The sequence below is a fragment of the Mya arenaria genome, chromosome 7, assembly GCF_026914265.1.
Source record: "Mya arenaria isolate MELC-2E11 chromosome 7, ASM2691426v1".
Taxonomy (NCBI): domain Eukaryota; kingdom Metazoa; phylum Mollusca; class Bivalvia; order Myida; family Myidae; genus Mya; species Mya arenaria.
The window spans coordinates 25,537,985-25,553,844 of record NC_069128.1 but is presented as its reverse complement, the minus strand read 5'-3'; the positions used below and the strand labels follow the sequence as shown (position 1 = coordinate 25,553,844).

The 15,860-nt window shown below is 35.4% G+C and overlaps 1 protein-coding gene across 3 annotated transcripts in view; it reads right to left on the bottom strand.

Annotated features, from left to right (window-relative positions):
- Positions 1 to 408: 408 nt before the first annotated feature.
- LOC128240355 (uncharacterized) overlaps positions 409 to 15,860 on the bottom strand; it is a 30,223-nt gene continuing 14,771 nt past the window's right edge. For 2 of the 3 annotated variants that reach the window (XM_052956973.1, XM_052956974.1), the window contains 7 exons: positions 15,394 to 15,464; positions 14,664 to 14,893; positions 12,294 to 13,315; positions 11,075 to 11,354; positions 9,160 to 9,415; positions 7,728 to 7,868; positions 409 to 6,217 (listed from right to left, as the gene is read on the bottom strand). In XM_052956973.1, coding sequence (XP_052812933.1) covers positions 6,018 to 6,217; positions 7,728 to 7,868; positions 9,160 to 9,415; positions 11,075 to 11,354; positions 12,294 to 13,315; positions 14,664 to 14,893; positions 15,394 to 15,464 — 2,200 coding nt within the window. In that variant the 3' untranslated portion in view covers positions 409 to 6,017. Of the gene's footprint in view, positions 6,218 to 7,727; positions 7,869 to 9,159; positions 9,416 to 9,447; positions 10,470 to 11,074; positions 11,355 to 12,293; positions 13,316 to 14,663; positions 14,894 to 15,393; positions 15,465 to 15,860 lie in introns of those variants that run through there. The other variant, XM_052956975.1, reaches the window with a different exon arrangement.

Here is a 15,860-nt window from a genome sequence, read left to right as displayed (position 1 = left end):
TAACAAGATGTGAACTAACAGAAATCATTGCAAAATGTTTAAATGAATAAACCTTTTAATTTCAATTTACTTAAAGAACATAGACTTGCCAGGACTAGAGATTATATTAATTAAAATTTTAAATAGTACAATATCAAACCATGCACTATTTTGAAGGAACAAGTTATTTAAATTGAGAAGCTAATTTAGACTAGAAATTTGTCCATAGGATTTTAACAAGTCACAGAAATGTTCATTACACATGTAACAGAACAACAGGTAAAAAGTATTTGCAGGATTTTATTTTTCAAGATATAAGTTATTTTACAGTTAGGCAATAGAAAAAAATATTTTAGATTCTCATCCACGCCCGCCCCTGTCCAAAACCACCTGCCCCCCCCCCCCCCCCCCCCCCCCCCCCCCCCAAACATTATTTGTAAAAAAATCAGAACATATACTGTTCCAGACACCACGGGTTTTAGACCATCCCTGATATGAAAAAAACATGGCTGATAATAATAAAGGTTCGGGGTAACGATGAATGCCTTTTTCTCAAAATTTTAAATAATTTTTACTACTGTTCTCCGGTTTTTCGTTAATGAAAAATAACAAGAGGGCCCAAAGGGCCCTGGGTCGCTCACCTTAGGAAAAGGTCAAAGGTCACAATGGAGCCATTTACAGAGGACCACTAATGTTGTCCACCAAATATTGGTAGAGGACCTCTAGATGATGTTATACATCAAATTAATATGAAAGCTCTGGGACTTGTAGTTTCAGACAAGAAGATTTTTGAAAATTGCATTTAGAAAACCTATTTTTTGACCCCTTGACCTACTTATGCAACCAATCAGAACCATTTGAACAATTGTGGTAAGGGGACCGTTAATGTTGAGTTTGTTCAAATTCCCATTAACGGTTCAAGATAAGAAGTCATTTAAAGTTTTCCTTATATAATTCAATGTAAAATTGTGACCCCCGGTGCGGGGTCAATTTTAACCCTAGGGGCATAATTTAAAACAACTTTGGAAGAGGACTTCTAGAGGATGCTATATACCAAATATGAAAGCTCTGGGTCTTGTAGTTTCAGACAAGAAGATTTTTGAAAGTTGCATTTTAAAAACCTTTTTTTTTGACAATGTGTACTTATGCAACCAATCAGAACCATTTGAACAATTTTGGTAGAGGACTACCCAGGGACCATTTCTGTTGAGTTTGGTCAAAATCCCATTAGCGGTTCAAGTCATTTGAAGTTTTCCTTATATAATTCAATGTAAAATTGTGACCCCCAGGGCGGAGTCAATTTTGACCCCAGAGGAACAATTTGAACAACTTTGGTAGCGGACCTCTAGATAATGCTACATACCAAATATGAAAGCTCTGGGCATTGTAGTTTCAGACAAGAAGATTTTTGAAAGTTGCATTTTAAAAACCCCATTGACCCCATGACCTACTTATACAACCAATCAGAACCATTTGAACAATTTTGGTAGAGGACCACCCAGGGACCATTCCTGTTGAGTTTGGTTAAATTCCCATTAGCGGTTCAAAAGAGGATGTTGCTTGAACTTTTCCTTATATAATATAATTCAATGTAAAATTGTGACCCCCGGGGCAGGGTCAATTTTGACCCCAGGGGCATAATTTGAACAACTTTGGTAGAGGATCTCTGGATGATGCTATATACCAAATATGAAAGCTCTGGGCCTTGTAGTTTAAGACAAGAAGATGTTTGAAAGTTGCATTTTGAAAACCTATTTTTGACCCAGTGACCTTATGCAACCAACTGGAACGGTTTAAACAACTTTGGTAGAGGAAAACCTAGGAATCATTCCTGTGAAATTTGGTCAAAATCCATTGAGCAGTTTCAGAGGAGAAGATGTTTAAGTAAAAAAGTTGACACACGGCGCACACCGCACGACGACGGACTAAGGCCGGTCACAATAGCTCCCCCTGAGCACTTTGTGCTCTGGTGAGCTAAAATTTAAAAAGTGTCCACCGCCCCTTTTTGTCACAAAAATCCGGATGAGAATCTTATATTTTTTTCTCTGGCCTTATAATAAGTCACTGGATTTTAACAATATAGTTTACAATACGAACAAATAGACTAACATAGCTTTTCTAGCTATAAAAAAATCTTAACAGACATAAAATTACTTTTCTATTACAAACGTGATTATTTAAAAAGAGAATATAAAATTCCCAGCGCTTGGACAGTATATGATTAATGATATATGTAGCAAAATTTAGATTGCATCATAAATGAGTCAATATCAAAAGTATGTTCTTAAATTTGTCAATCATTAAACAGAAAAGCTATGTAACATTAAATCTGTATTACAATAACATTATAATGCTTTAGGCAAAATGAGTTATCTAGTAAGGCAAAATGTTAGTATTTTAAGTTAAAAAGTTATAGGGGAGGCCAGGCCAAAAATAAAAGCTGGTGACTACTTGCATTTACAAGATAACAAATCCTAGTGATATCATGTATTTTATACATCCTACCTAACCCTTACAGTGCTGAATATTTAAAGTTTGCTCCTCCCCTTTTTGAATATTAATTATCTGACATTTTATATTGGGATATTCACATAGTGGAAATGATTCTCCCAGTGTAAGTTGGACTTGTGTTAAACCATATCCTTAGGCAAACAGTGCAGACCCTGATATAGGAGCCCTCTGATCTGGGTCTACACTGTTTGCAAAAGACGAGTATACTCGGTTCCAGCATTGTAAGGGCTAAACAGTGAGCGATCTTTAAGGTAATTATGCAATCAGTATAAAACAGATTCTAGATTGGACATATTTACTTATATAATTATACAGTAGAATCACAATTGTGTGTGATGTAAACACATACATCTAACATAATTAATTTCTAAAGTAATATGAACTCAAGAACAAGTACCGGTAGAACTGTATTAACAAGCAACAAAACTTACAACAGATTTTAGGATATTACAACAATTATATTATGTCAAAGTAGCACTAAGTCACACTTTCACAATGTAGTTAAAAGAATTATGACTATAGCACAATACTAAGATTTACATGTAATTAAAAATCCATGACATGATTTATAATGAATAAAATTATTCATAACAATTTTACAAAATAATACTAACTTTAAAAAGTACAGATGTATATTACGTATTCATTAACTTTTCCATTTTATAAGAGGATGAATTCTAAAATATTTATAAATATTTTTTTACGTGTAGATTTAAAGTGACTGAAACAGTACTGAAACTCATCACCTAAACAACTTCACAAAGTACATATTCTTTGGTTACGTTCTATGCCAAAATGGCGTAATAGTTCAACAGGAAACCAACTATTCATTGTATGAAATTTACAAAGCCGTCTATACATAGAAACAGATAAAATATCAATATAGTTTTCAAAGCACCAATTTTTCTATCTGATAAGAGTTATATTGTTCTTATTTACAATAATCTGGCAGCCATTTTGATAGTTTACAATTACAGTGGGGGAAAATGTTAATAGCTTCTGTTATTTTTAACTTAATATAAAAAAATATTGTTAACAGCTCTGAAAGGGTATATTAACAAGATGGCCCGAGGGCCCTTAGACACTCACCTGAACAATTAGTATACTAGTTCATGTCAAAATATCCAATAATGTTCTAGCGACAACTGCCATCTCTTGCATCATAAAGAAATGATTTAATCAATTTTGTCAAGGATAACCCAAGGATCACTTCTGTAAACTTATTTGGCAAATTTGGCGTAGTGGTTTAAAAGAATATGCCACTTAAAGATTTTTTTTATTTTTACTAATGATAGTCATCTTGTGCAACAAAAGCAGAACAAATAAAGCAATTTTAGTATAGGGTCACCCAATGATCATTCTTGTAAAGTTTTATCAAAATTGGCATAGTTTAGGAGATGTCATTTGAAGCAGGTTGACACACCACGGACAACGGACGTAAGGTGATCCTAAAAGCTTCGTGCTCAGGTGAGCTCAAAATGGTATCATTTTAACGGTTATTCATTTTGCATTTTAGATATAAATATATTTTACAATATAATATTGTCTACAGAAAATTATAAGCATAAAAGTTACACTATATGATTTTTTTTCCATAATTTGACTGAAAAGAACATTGAACAATAAATGGTCTGTTTGTTTAACCTCATTTTTAGTTTTTAATTATGACATCTTCAAATTAAGAATTTCAAGAGCTTTCCAATGAAATATGAACGATAGGTATATGACCAGAAATGATGAAATTAAAAGAAAATGAAATTTCTGTTTATATACATTTCATATAGAAATCTACTGATATTGCTGGACTATCAATATTGCCAACTCTGTGCATCTTGCATGTGCCCATGACATAAAATGGGAACTTTGTATACAGTAATACACGATTTGAAACTATGTAAGAACCAGAACAATGTATTATTGTTACATTACGGTAAAAATTCAATGTGCCTGATGATGTGCTGGGCACAAACCTTACAATTCTAAGAATCAATGGCAGATAAAATTCTTTGGGCATGACCAGCATTTGCCTGGATCAGCTTGGGTGCAAGATGTCTCATGGATTATGCTATTCAATGACACACAACACATCAGATAGTAATACATTGTAACACAATTTGGCTGCAATAGTATCTGCATTTTTATCTTGTAATTGCAAACATATATATATATGAACCTTCTAACATTCATATGTATAATACTAATACTGACCAGACCATGTCCAAAATGGAATGAAGATACCAATCTTAAAGATCATTAATTAATAATAAAAAAGAGTAAAACAATAAATGTCCACAGTAGCACAGCTTTACTTTTTTTCTCAAAAATATGTAAAACTTGTAAAATGTGATAGAACTGTTGAACTAAATGAAATGTGAAAGTTGTAGAGGACTAATTGTAGTTACCTTGAACAAATATTTTTTTTGATGAAACAAGAGCCGTAATGCCCCAATGCTTGTCTTTTTTTTGAAGGTCACCAAGAAGGTCACACTCAATGAAATATTAGCCATTTGAACGCTCTTGCCATTTGCGATAATAAATGGCAATGTTATGGCTTACATAAAAGTTTTTGCACGCCGTGGCTGACGATGGCGCAGACAATATCGACAACCTAGTGATCACAATAGCTAAAAAAGATCAGTATGTTTAAGTAATGTAGTGACTCTAATACTGCTCCAACGTAATTGACAACTGTGCTACTGGACCTTAAATATAATGACACAACAAATGAAAAAAAAAACTGACAAAAGTAAGAAAATAATGTTTAAACAGGTACAAATAAGGTCTGATGTACAACAAGCAACCATCATGCATCAGCAACCAGCATTGACTTAGACCAAACTGCTCTTGAGATCGAAGTCTAAACTGGGCCATGCTGTTCATAAGAGATCTACAATAATTACTGGTGATTAGCAAACAGTGTGACCCAGATCAGACTGCACACCTTGCACCCAGACTGATCCATTAGTCAATGCCGGTGCATGGCAGGTACAAATACAAACTCGCTTGATGAACTAGAAATATGTCCATACAACACAGATGCCCCATGCCAATATTTGTCGCAAAATGAGAGTATACAATATCTCTATATGCAACATTGCACTTACGACCTTGAACTTATTCTGTGACCTGAAAATTCATAGGTGCCATCTACTGGTCACAGCCAACTACACTATGTTTCTTTAACTTAGGCCCAACTCTTTCACAGTGTTTGAACATACAAGGTCACTTTGACCTTTGACCTAAAAACAATAGAGGTCAACTAAAAAACAAACCTCCCTATTAAGTTTCACAAAGCTTGGCCCAACGGTTCTCCAGTTATTGATTGGAAAAGCAATTTCCTCCAAAGGTCACTGCGAAAACTAAACAGTGAAAGTCATTTATAATTTCAAAAACACATGTCTTTGCAAAGTCCAATTCACTCATCAATTTCTGCATTCTGACACAAAAAATGTTCATGATCATACAACTGTAAACCAATGGCTTTATTTTTTTTAAATTACCCTTATCTAGCAGTGGTTGAATTCAGTTCATATTTTTTTGTTTTTTCCTAATTTGATGTTGTTTATTTTTGTCCGAATAACAGCTTCTGATCTGCCTTGCAACACAGGATAACACTTCTGTGCTTTCCTGATCTCCATTGTTGAAACGTTTTTCTGCATTTTTATCTGAATGTCAAAGGCTTCCCGTAGAGCACTCTCCTCCTCTTTCGACCATCGTTTTTTTGATCCTGAAATATTAAAAGAAAATGCAAATTCTTGTATCTACTTAAGGCGTCTAACTATATTTGAAGGCTATAAAATGCATTTATTTGTTTTTAACTTATATTAAAAGACAACTTTGTTATCTGCGTATTGATACCATTTTTATGCAGATATGATAAGTAGATATTGCATAAAGCGCCGTTTGTTTAAACGCATCGCATTGTGACACGGTTCCCTCCATATTGATATTATTTACAATACAAAGTTTGTTTGAATGAAATTGAAACACAATTGTAAATTTTATCGCAAATCAAAAACTTTGGAATGTGAACAATTTTCTTTTCATAATTATGAAACGCAAATGCAAATATTAAAAATATAAACCTTAATGACATTTTAAAACAGTACTTTATCGATGTATATGCTTTAAACATCATTAAAATATTCAGAAGTGTGAAAAATCTATAATAGGCTTCAAATATAGTTAGACTCCTTAAGTTTAACACTGCAAAATAGAGGGCCCAGATGGAATATTTCCTTCTATACATATAAAGGTGGACCACATAAATATATACATATAAAGGGTGTGGCCAATATGACCCCAGTGGCATAATATGAGCAGACTTCAAACCTCTAGTTAAAATAGAGGCCAAACTCTGTACAGGTTACTTCATATTACACCGTTATGAACTTTTCAGCTCTAATACATGATGTGATATGCATCAAAAAGTCATTATTGACCAAGGCGATAGCCGAGAAGTTTTTAAACTAATATTAATAATAAACTAAGTGAATCCTAGTGTTTCCCAATACAACCCTATGAAAACTTAGCAACACTGGGGTAGTGCCAATTATGACCCCAGGCCATAATTTGAACAATATTGGTAGAGGACCATAATACCATGCTACATACATAATATCAATGCTCTAACTCTTGTGATTTCTGACAGGATTTTTAATTTTTTTACATGATGTCACAATTCAACAGCCACCTGTTCAAGTAAACTGGTATCAGGATTGTGTCAAACCGTCTCTCCAGTTCACTGACATAAGGATGTTGTAAAAAGTGGTAAATGCCATCACAATTCCACAGCAACTTCTTCAAGTACACTGATATGAGAGTGCTATTTACTATCACAACTGTCAAACAAAGGCCATAGTTCAATAACTATTCCAACTAGAGTAATCAAACTTGATTATGGCAGTAGATGTGATAGTGGAGCAGACACATGTGAAGTTTCAAGCTAATACATTTGACGTTTTTGTGATATTCATGATAAAGTGTTTGCATGCTAAACATTAACCAAGGTGTCACGCCTGGGTGAGTACGATAGCTCAGACTATTCTTCTGATAATCAGGTTTATTAAAATGACCTAGCTGAGGCTAATACCCACAGCCTTCACATCTGAGGAAACTGTATTATAACTCAACCAACCTGGGCTGATTTTAGTTTCATTAAAGAGAAACTTCAGTTTTTAGTCAGTCAGGACACAACACTTTTTACAGCTACAAAAGTATTCATATGAAATAAATACCTGTACATGCATGAGGCTTCTGTACAGCTTCTGTTTCAACTTCAGGAACATCCTCATAGCTGTTGTCTGGTTCAGACAATTCTTCAAATGACCCTGCTTCGTAAGGTTCAGGTTCAGGTTCAGGTTCAGGTTCAGGCAATTCTGCAAGAAAGGATGTGTTGCTCTGCTGAGAGTGTGTGTGGCAACTTTTAGCATTATTTCCGTCATATCATGGCGGTCAGTTAACCTACTCACCATTCCTGGGCATACTTAGGGCTCTGGCCTAAGCTGGTAACTAAGCACAAACCTACACCAGACTGACCACTACCCTACATAAATCAGAAGTAGTGGAAGAATAACAAGAGCCAGACGGAAACAACTGCACTCTTGACTATTCGAAAAGTCAGAAATGAAGCAAAGTAAACATATTATGCTCATTTTAAATGCGACATTATTTCAACTGGGGAGTGAGTCAGGAATTCGATCTAATCCTTCCCCACCAACAAGAGGGCCATGATGGCCCTGAATCGCTCACCTGCGTATCAGTTGCCTCTGTAGAGGGTCCATAAATTTTGCACCACCATATCAGAAATAAATGCAAACAGAACCCAGCGCAACTGTTTAATAAGTGTAGTGTAGTCTATTTTAGCAACAGAGAACTTGACCTTAACACAGACAACAAGGTAGCAATCCAAAGTTGTGTCTTAATATTAGCTACCCACACACCAAGTTTGGTGTCAATGGTCACAGCTTACTCAAGTTATTAAGTGGAAACTGAATTTCATTTTTAGCAACCTGAGTGACCTTGACCTTGATCACAGACACCTAGGTAGGAATCCCAAACTGCCTCTTGATATAAGCTACCTATATACGAAGTTTGGCGTCAATAGGCCAAAGCAAACTCAAGTTATTAGGTGGAAATTGAATTTCATTTTTAGCAACAGTGACCTTGATCACAGACATCTGGGTAACAATCCCAAGCTGCCTCTTGATATAAGTTACCCATACTTTAAGTTTGGAGTCAAAAGGCCAAAGCAAACTCAAGTTATTGAGCTGCAACTGAATTTCTGTTTTTAGCAACAGTGACCTTGACCTTGATACTATGGTCATGATTTGAACAATTACTGTAGACATCAGTGCCAGGATGCTTCAGGACAAATTTGGTTAAAATCCATCTAGTGGTTTAAGAGGAAATGTTGTTTAAAGCAAATTGTTGATGGACGATGGATGCCGGACAAAGAGCGGTCACAATAGCTCACCATGAGCCTAAGGCTCAGGTGAGGTAAAAAAATTGACTGCATGTATAGAGTAAGGGGTAAAGTAACTGACAGTTTAAGGTTTAAAAAATACTTGTTGTTTAACAAAATCTTAAAACTTTTGCACAGTTGAGCTTAAGTTTTAACCAGCACAGATACTGTGAATATCCTTATTCCTATATTAGCTAACAACTTACCATCAAGGCTGACCGACGAAAGGTTGCGACCATTAAACCCCTGTAGTTTACCATCTTCTAAAGCTAGAAGAGCCCTTGCAACTTTTGTTCGTTCAAGCACTGACGTCTGCATTCTGTAAACTTCAGTATGTATGGCAACAGAGTGTCCCATGTGATCAGCAATTAACCCTTTAGCACATAGACATGTGGCCAGATTACACCTCCCAGTCAATAGCCATCTTACTGATAAGCAGTCCTTATCTGCATAGGTACTTTTCTGGATATTTGAAAATGAGAAAATGAATACAGCAGTATGACCTTAAAATCAATGTTACTCCAAATAATTGTGTCCAAATCTTTTTTATGTGAATTCATTTTTTATAGATAATTAAATTATCTAATAAATGGTGTCAATGATGAAATATTAAATTATTTTATTTCAGCTGTGAATGTATTTTCAAGATGGATTTGTAACATTTCTTTGAAATGTCATAATTGCATTAAATCAAAGGGTAATAAAATGCTGGGATCAATCTAATTTTTATTACCCCTATCATAAAAAAGACCCATCTGGATTAAAAAGCCGACAATTTATGTTCTTGTGTATTAATACACAGAAATATGTCAAGAATATCCGGTGTCATCCAGCTGAGAGATCCAGTCCAAGGTGTCTGTTTAACTTTATTACCCCCTCATAAAATTGTTTACAAAAAAAGAAAGCCGATAAATGATTTTCCGGTATGAATAAAAAGATCTAGATCAAACAAAACGCTTGCACATGACCTATTTTACAGCCAACTATGATGGACATTTTATAAGCTTCACAGAAAATTTACCCATCATTTTCTCATTTACTAATTGTTTCTTTTGTTTGTAAACAAAATATTACCTTTAAGTAAATATAATCTCAATTGATTTTAATGGTAAACTGAACTGACGTAATATATTTAATGATTTACGCATCAATGAATTTGGGGGAAATTCCATACAGTACTTAGCTCGTGGTCTTATTACGTCACAATGGGATATCACACCTGCGATTGGGAGTATAAACACCTTCTCAATTTAGCAGACGATATTTTCAAGGGAAAATCAATACACAAAAGGTTAAACTTTAATTTTATAAACATCCGGGATATTGTTTACAAAAAGAAAGATGCAAAATTGAAATATTGAAATGACCCTATTGAAATATGCGGGCCATGCGTTTACATCCAGTAATGGATACGGTCGGCCAAATGCGTATACATCTGGTAATGAGCTATGTCGGCCTATCTCGTATACATGCGCTAAAGGGTTAACTTCAGCTCATCATCTCTCATATCCATTATCTGTAAAATATGATAACCTATCAATTAAGAGTGCCATGGCCATGCCATAATCTATGGCATGTGATCTTAGACTGGTCAGACATCAGATAGTTACAGAGTTTGTTCCCGACCCAATATGGGATATATGGTTAAACTGTTCTGTGGAATAATTCCTATGGAGCTTGCTGGCTTTATCAAGTCTTTTAGGCTTGGTCATGCTGATCATCAAATATTAACATGTAATACTTAAAAACAGGAATTATGCTGTAGAAAAAATAGGGTTGGTATTTCAGCAATTTATTTAAGATGGCCCCTTGTTCACAAAGAAATTGCAAATCTGGATCAGGATAAAGATTTTTTTACTGTGAATTTCTTCCAAACCAATGTTTTAAAACAGGAATGACTCCAAATGAGTGAAAGAATTATAAAGAGAAATGCAATGATGCAAAGTGGTTTTATTTTATTGATGTCTTGAGACAGAAAATGTTGATTATTGATTTGAACTGAATTTAATGAATTTGGATCAGGTAAAATTTCAGGATCATTGAAAAATTGGATAATGCAAGACAGTGAACAATTGGACATTCGCTTCCCCTTGCAGCAAAAATTTTAAGAGACCTATTTACCTGAGTAGTAGTTGCCAAATACTTTCTCAGTTTTGTTGTCCTGACCCGTTCTGGAAAGGCAAGATTGTGACACTTAGATGTGACCACTCTCAGTGCTTCACAGCCATCCTGTGGTGAATCTGTACATCTGGAGAATAGGAACGTGTTTGTTGATGGTACACCAGCCTGTGCACGAACCATCAAGAGGTGCGACAAACCTTCCACCATGTCGGTGCTTAGAATTACAAACACCTTCCTCAGTCCCCGAGTGCTCTTCCCTCTCACCTCAAGAAGTTCCATTCTGAAATGATAAAAGTAACTACTACCTACAATAGCAGAAAGAATGCTGACACTTATATGTTTGTCAATAAATTACTGTTTTTCCAAATGTAACGTTTAATTCTCCAGCATGTGTTTGATGACATCAGTACTTTTGAGACCTCAAAAGCTGTAATATTATCTTTAAAAGAACTGACCAGTATGTGGTAAGAAAACACAAGTGCCACATTTGTCAGGGTAAGACAAAGTGAATCTACCAGTCCCATGAGTTGTAAATAAGGAAATCTCACCCTGAGGGTTAGAGATATATGTCCAAAAATGAGGCTTGCCTTAGTTTTTGGACATATATTAATTATATCTAACCAGAGGGGTCAGATTTCCTTATCCACAACTCAAGGGGGGGGGGGGGGGGGGTAGATTTGTTTTTTCTCACCTTTAAATTAATCTGTAATTAAAACACAGATTTGAAATTGTGAAGTACAGACAAACGGACACCGAGGCGATAACAAACTATGTTCCTTTGGGAGTATAAAAACAAACAAGTGTGACCAATTGACAATTTATACACACAACTTGTTACTACTGCAAGTGCTGTATCGTTAAAATAGTAGTTGACTCTTTCAGTTATTTGGATATGCATATTTGCAACATGACTAGCTTTTTTTCAAATTCTTACGAATGAAAATTAGTCTGTCAGTAGTAGTCAGGTAGTTTGAGACAAATTTATCTCAGACTGGTATTTTGGCGGACAAATCTGTCCAAAGAGTGAGAAAAATTCTCAGTCCTTGGGAAATGGTTTTGTTACAGTTCTCTTGTGCCTCAGAGTGCACACAATCAAAGCCCTTGAATCGAGAATACCTTGTCTTACTCCAACAAACTTGAAAGGTACTTATAATTTAATACACTACTAAAACATCTGAAATCAGTTTTGAATGCCATAATCAGGAATATTGAGCATTACCTCTTTAACAGAGCCTTTTCACTGACAGCCAGGGAATTGTAGATTTCGGTGTTTGTGTCTAATTCATCTCCTCTTATTCGCTTCTGGAAGTCACTCACTTTCAGCTCAGAGACCTCATTTACTCTTCTTTTGTTGAAGAGTGCTATGCGGGCGATCAGTAAGTGTGTTATGTACACATACTCGGGATATGTTGGTGCTGGGTTTTCCATTTTTATTTGTATTTCTTCCACAAGATATTTTTTGAGGGACACCAAATCTTCAGTAGAAGGAAGTTCACATCTTTTGTTCATTGCTTTTAGACGCTTGCTTCTGTTGGCGACTGATGAAACCTTTCCCTTCCACTCGGCATCGAACATTTCCGTGAACTCGTTTGCCTCTATTTTCCGCCCACAGTCCTGTCTGCGAAGGCACATGCTTGATTTCAGCAGGCTTACCTGTTTTATATAATGTCCTAAGTTTAAGCCCAGCTGTGATGAACCAATTTCTTGATACATTTCTTTCACAGTTTTTGCCACCAAATCAAATTTTTGAGCACAGATGAAATGGCTTAAAGGATAGCTGAACAGTTCCTCTCCATTTAATCTTACAAGCAGTCTGGCTAAGCTTCTCATTTTTGTTCTCACATTGTCTTGGTCTTTCAGTCTTTGCTCTTCTAGTGGTCCCAATCTTCCCAGATGATACAACCCAAACTGTCTTATTAACTCATCTTCCTGACAAACTTTCTTCAGACCAGGATTTTCTTTGGTTTCTTTCATTTTATCAATAACTTCATCTAACATTTTAATATCTTCATCCTGTTGTTGGAGAAATGGGGCTATTTCACATCTAGCTTCTCTAATGAAGTTTCTCTCAGTGTCATTTTCAGCCCCATCTGGTTTGAAACTGCAGGTTTTGACATGTGACCATAGAAGTTTGTGATGGTAAAAACCTTTACAAAAACGACAGTGAATATAGTCATATGCATTTGCTGGGACGCCTGGTCTCCTGTACACAATCAAATTCCCCTCTCCTTTCTGAAGAACCTGTTAAAACAGAATAAAGATGTTTATGATAGTCCTGCATATATCTCCAAAGAAAATATGCTGTAGTGACATTTTCTTTAGATATTCATGATTATAGTGTTTGCACACTTAACTTTAACTGAAAACCAATGATAACAACAGGATGAGTATTAAAGCCCTTCTTATTCTTCAAATGGTCAAGCTAAAGGAACCTGTGGATCGAATTTGAAGCTTAAAGATGGAAAAGTAGGTCATGGTCACATTCATTTATTTTCCCACATACATGTAAAATAATGTACCTGATATTGAAAATAGCCCATATGTTTTCAATTTCTGCCAATACATACAACTTTGTTGGCCCTGAGAAACAAGTTCAATAGGCCAATCTTATGCAACAAACCTCTTAGTCTAGTTGATTCTTCACGCCAAAGATCTAAGGACTTTTGGTCGTGTACATGAAGGATTTCATATACTGAGAGGCAAAAGAAAGTTAACAGTGTACCTAAATATTAATTTCTTTTGAATGAAAACAATTATCAACCTAAAATAAAAACTGGAAATGAATTTCAAACCATCGATGGAATAAATACAGTGACTTCGCGAGGAACAATGTTTGACATGATGTCATTATTGAAGTTGTTACAAGCATACCCACACGGCTCTTAGTGCATCTGTGAGTTTTGCCATAAAGACAAAAAGTAAAAGCAGAGTTTTGCTACACGGAGTACCAACATTGACATGCATAAGTTTTCCTTTTAAAATCATTCAAAAAATCATTTACCAAATTGGTAAAAGATAAAAAAAAAATTATTCACAAAACAAAAGTGTAAACTCTCTTTTGCCTCTCAGTACACGTGTATAAGAGGAATGTAGGTGACAAGTATGGTATGGCTAAGGAGCATGGATGAAAAATAAATGACCATAACTAACAAGAGGGCCAAGATGACCCTTAATTGCTCACCCGAGTAAAAATGATCCCAGGGGCATAATATGAACAATTTGGTAGAGGAACTTTAGTTGATGCTTTATGCCAAATATCTTAGCTCTAACTTTAATGGTTTCTGACAAGATTTTTTTATGAATTTTCCCTATATAACTCTATGTAGATTTGTTGATTCCCGGAACGGGGCCATTTTTGACCACAGGGGCATAATTTGAACAATCTTTGTAGAGGACCACTAGATGATGCTACATCCCAAATATCAAAGCTCTAGCTCTCCTGGTTTCAGAAAAGAAGATTTTCAAATTTTGTCCTTTGCCCTTTGAAACAATTATTGATGAAGCACAATGACATTCAAGGATCAGAAAAGCTTACCATGAGCACTTCGTGCTCAGGTGAGCTAAAAAGTCATTGCTAAATATTGCTTACCTCAACATTATGATTGAAGTTACCCTCATTATTTAATTTCTGTAGCTCTGCTCTTTTACTTTTGCTTTTCACCTCCATTTGACTGATTTTCCTCACCCTTGGTTCTGCTGCATGGACAGCGAATAGGTGTTTTGACATCTTAGACTTGTACAAGTTCTTGCAATAGTAGCAATAGCTCTTTTTAGAATAGTTCCTTTTGCCATCATTGGATTTGTAGGATTCAACATAAACTGAAATTGATATAAATGCAAGATCTGGATGATGCCTTAAATCAACTGCTTTCTAAGCAAGTTTGTTTTTGTCACAAAAAATAGGTCTCCCCCCACCCCCACCAACATTTTTCAAATTCAGCATTTTTTAAATTTTAAGCAAACCTTTGATAGGAATAATATTAAATGTCAATGCCACGCACACACGCACGCACGCACGCACGCGATGATGATGTATACGTGTATTGTGGGGTTGATAATGTATACATGTATTGTGGGGTTGATGATGTATACCTGTATTGTGGGGTCGATGGTGTATGCGTGTATTGTGGGGTTGATGGTGTATATGTGTATTGTGGGGTTGTTGGTATATACGTGTATTGTGGGGTTGATGGTGTATATGTGTATTACACACACACACACACATACACACACACACATTTAAGAAAATCTTTTTTTTATAGAGCAAAAGACATAAGGGCAAACAAACAAGTTTCTTTAGGCCTTAAGTGTTCATTTACCATTTTTAAAGCAAGATTTCTTCCACGTCTTCCCATGATGTCCATCACTAGTATTCTTGCTTGTAGCATCACTGAAATAGACAAGCAACCATGTGTCGTCCCCGGTTTTAACCACGTGGTTTTAACCGGTTAAAACCGCCCCGGTCAATACTCCCAAAGTGGTCAATACTGGTCAATACTGGTCGATAGAAAATATTAACTTTTCTTTTTACATTTTTCAGCATATTTCTTTAATCATACACCACTCATAGTAGAAATATCAGATATACAATGAAATATGCAGTTAAATACATTTGTGTATCAATATATTACTGGATATATGGACCATTGAAGTTTGCAAGACCTGATCATGTGGTCAATATACTTTGATAAGGTGGTCGATTGAGGTTTAAATAGCGGGTGTAAGTGGTCAATATACCTGAATAAAGTGGTTACTTGAGTTTAATAACCAGTTTATATTGTCGAAA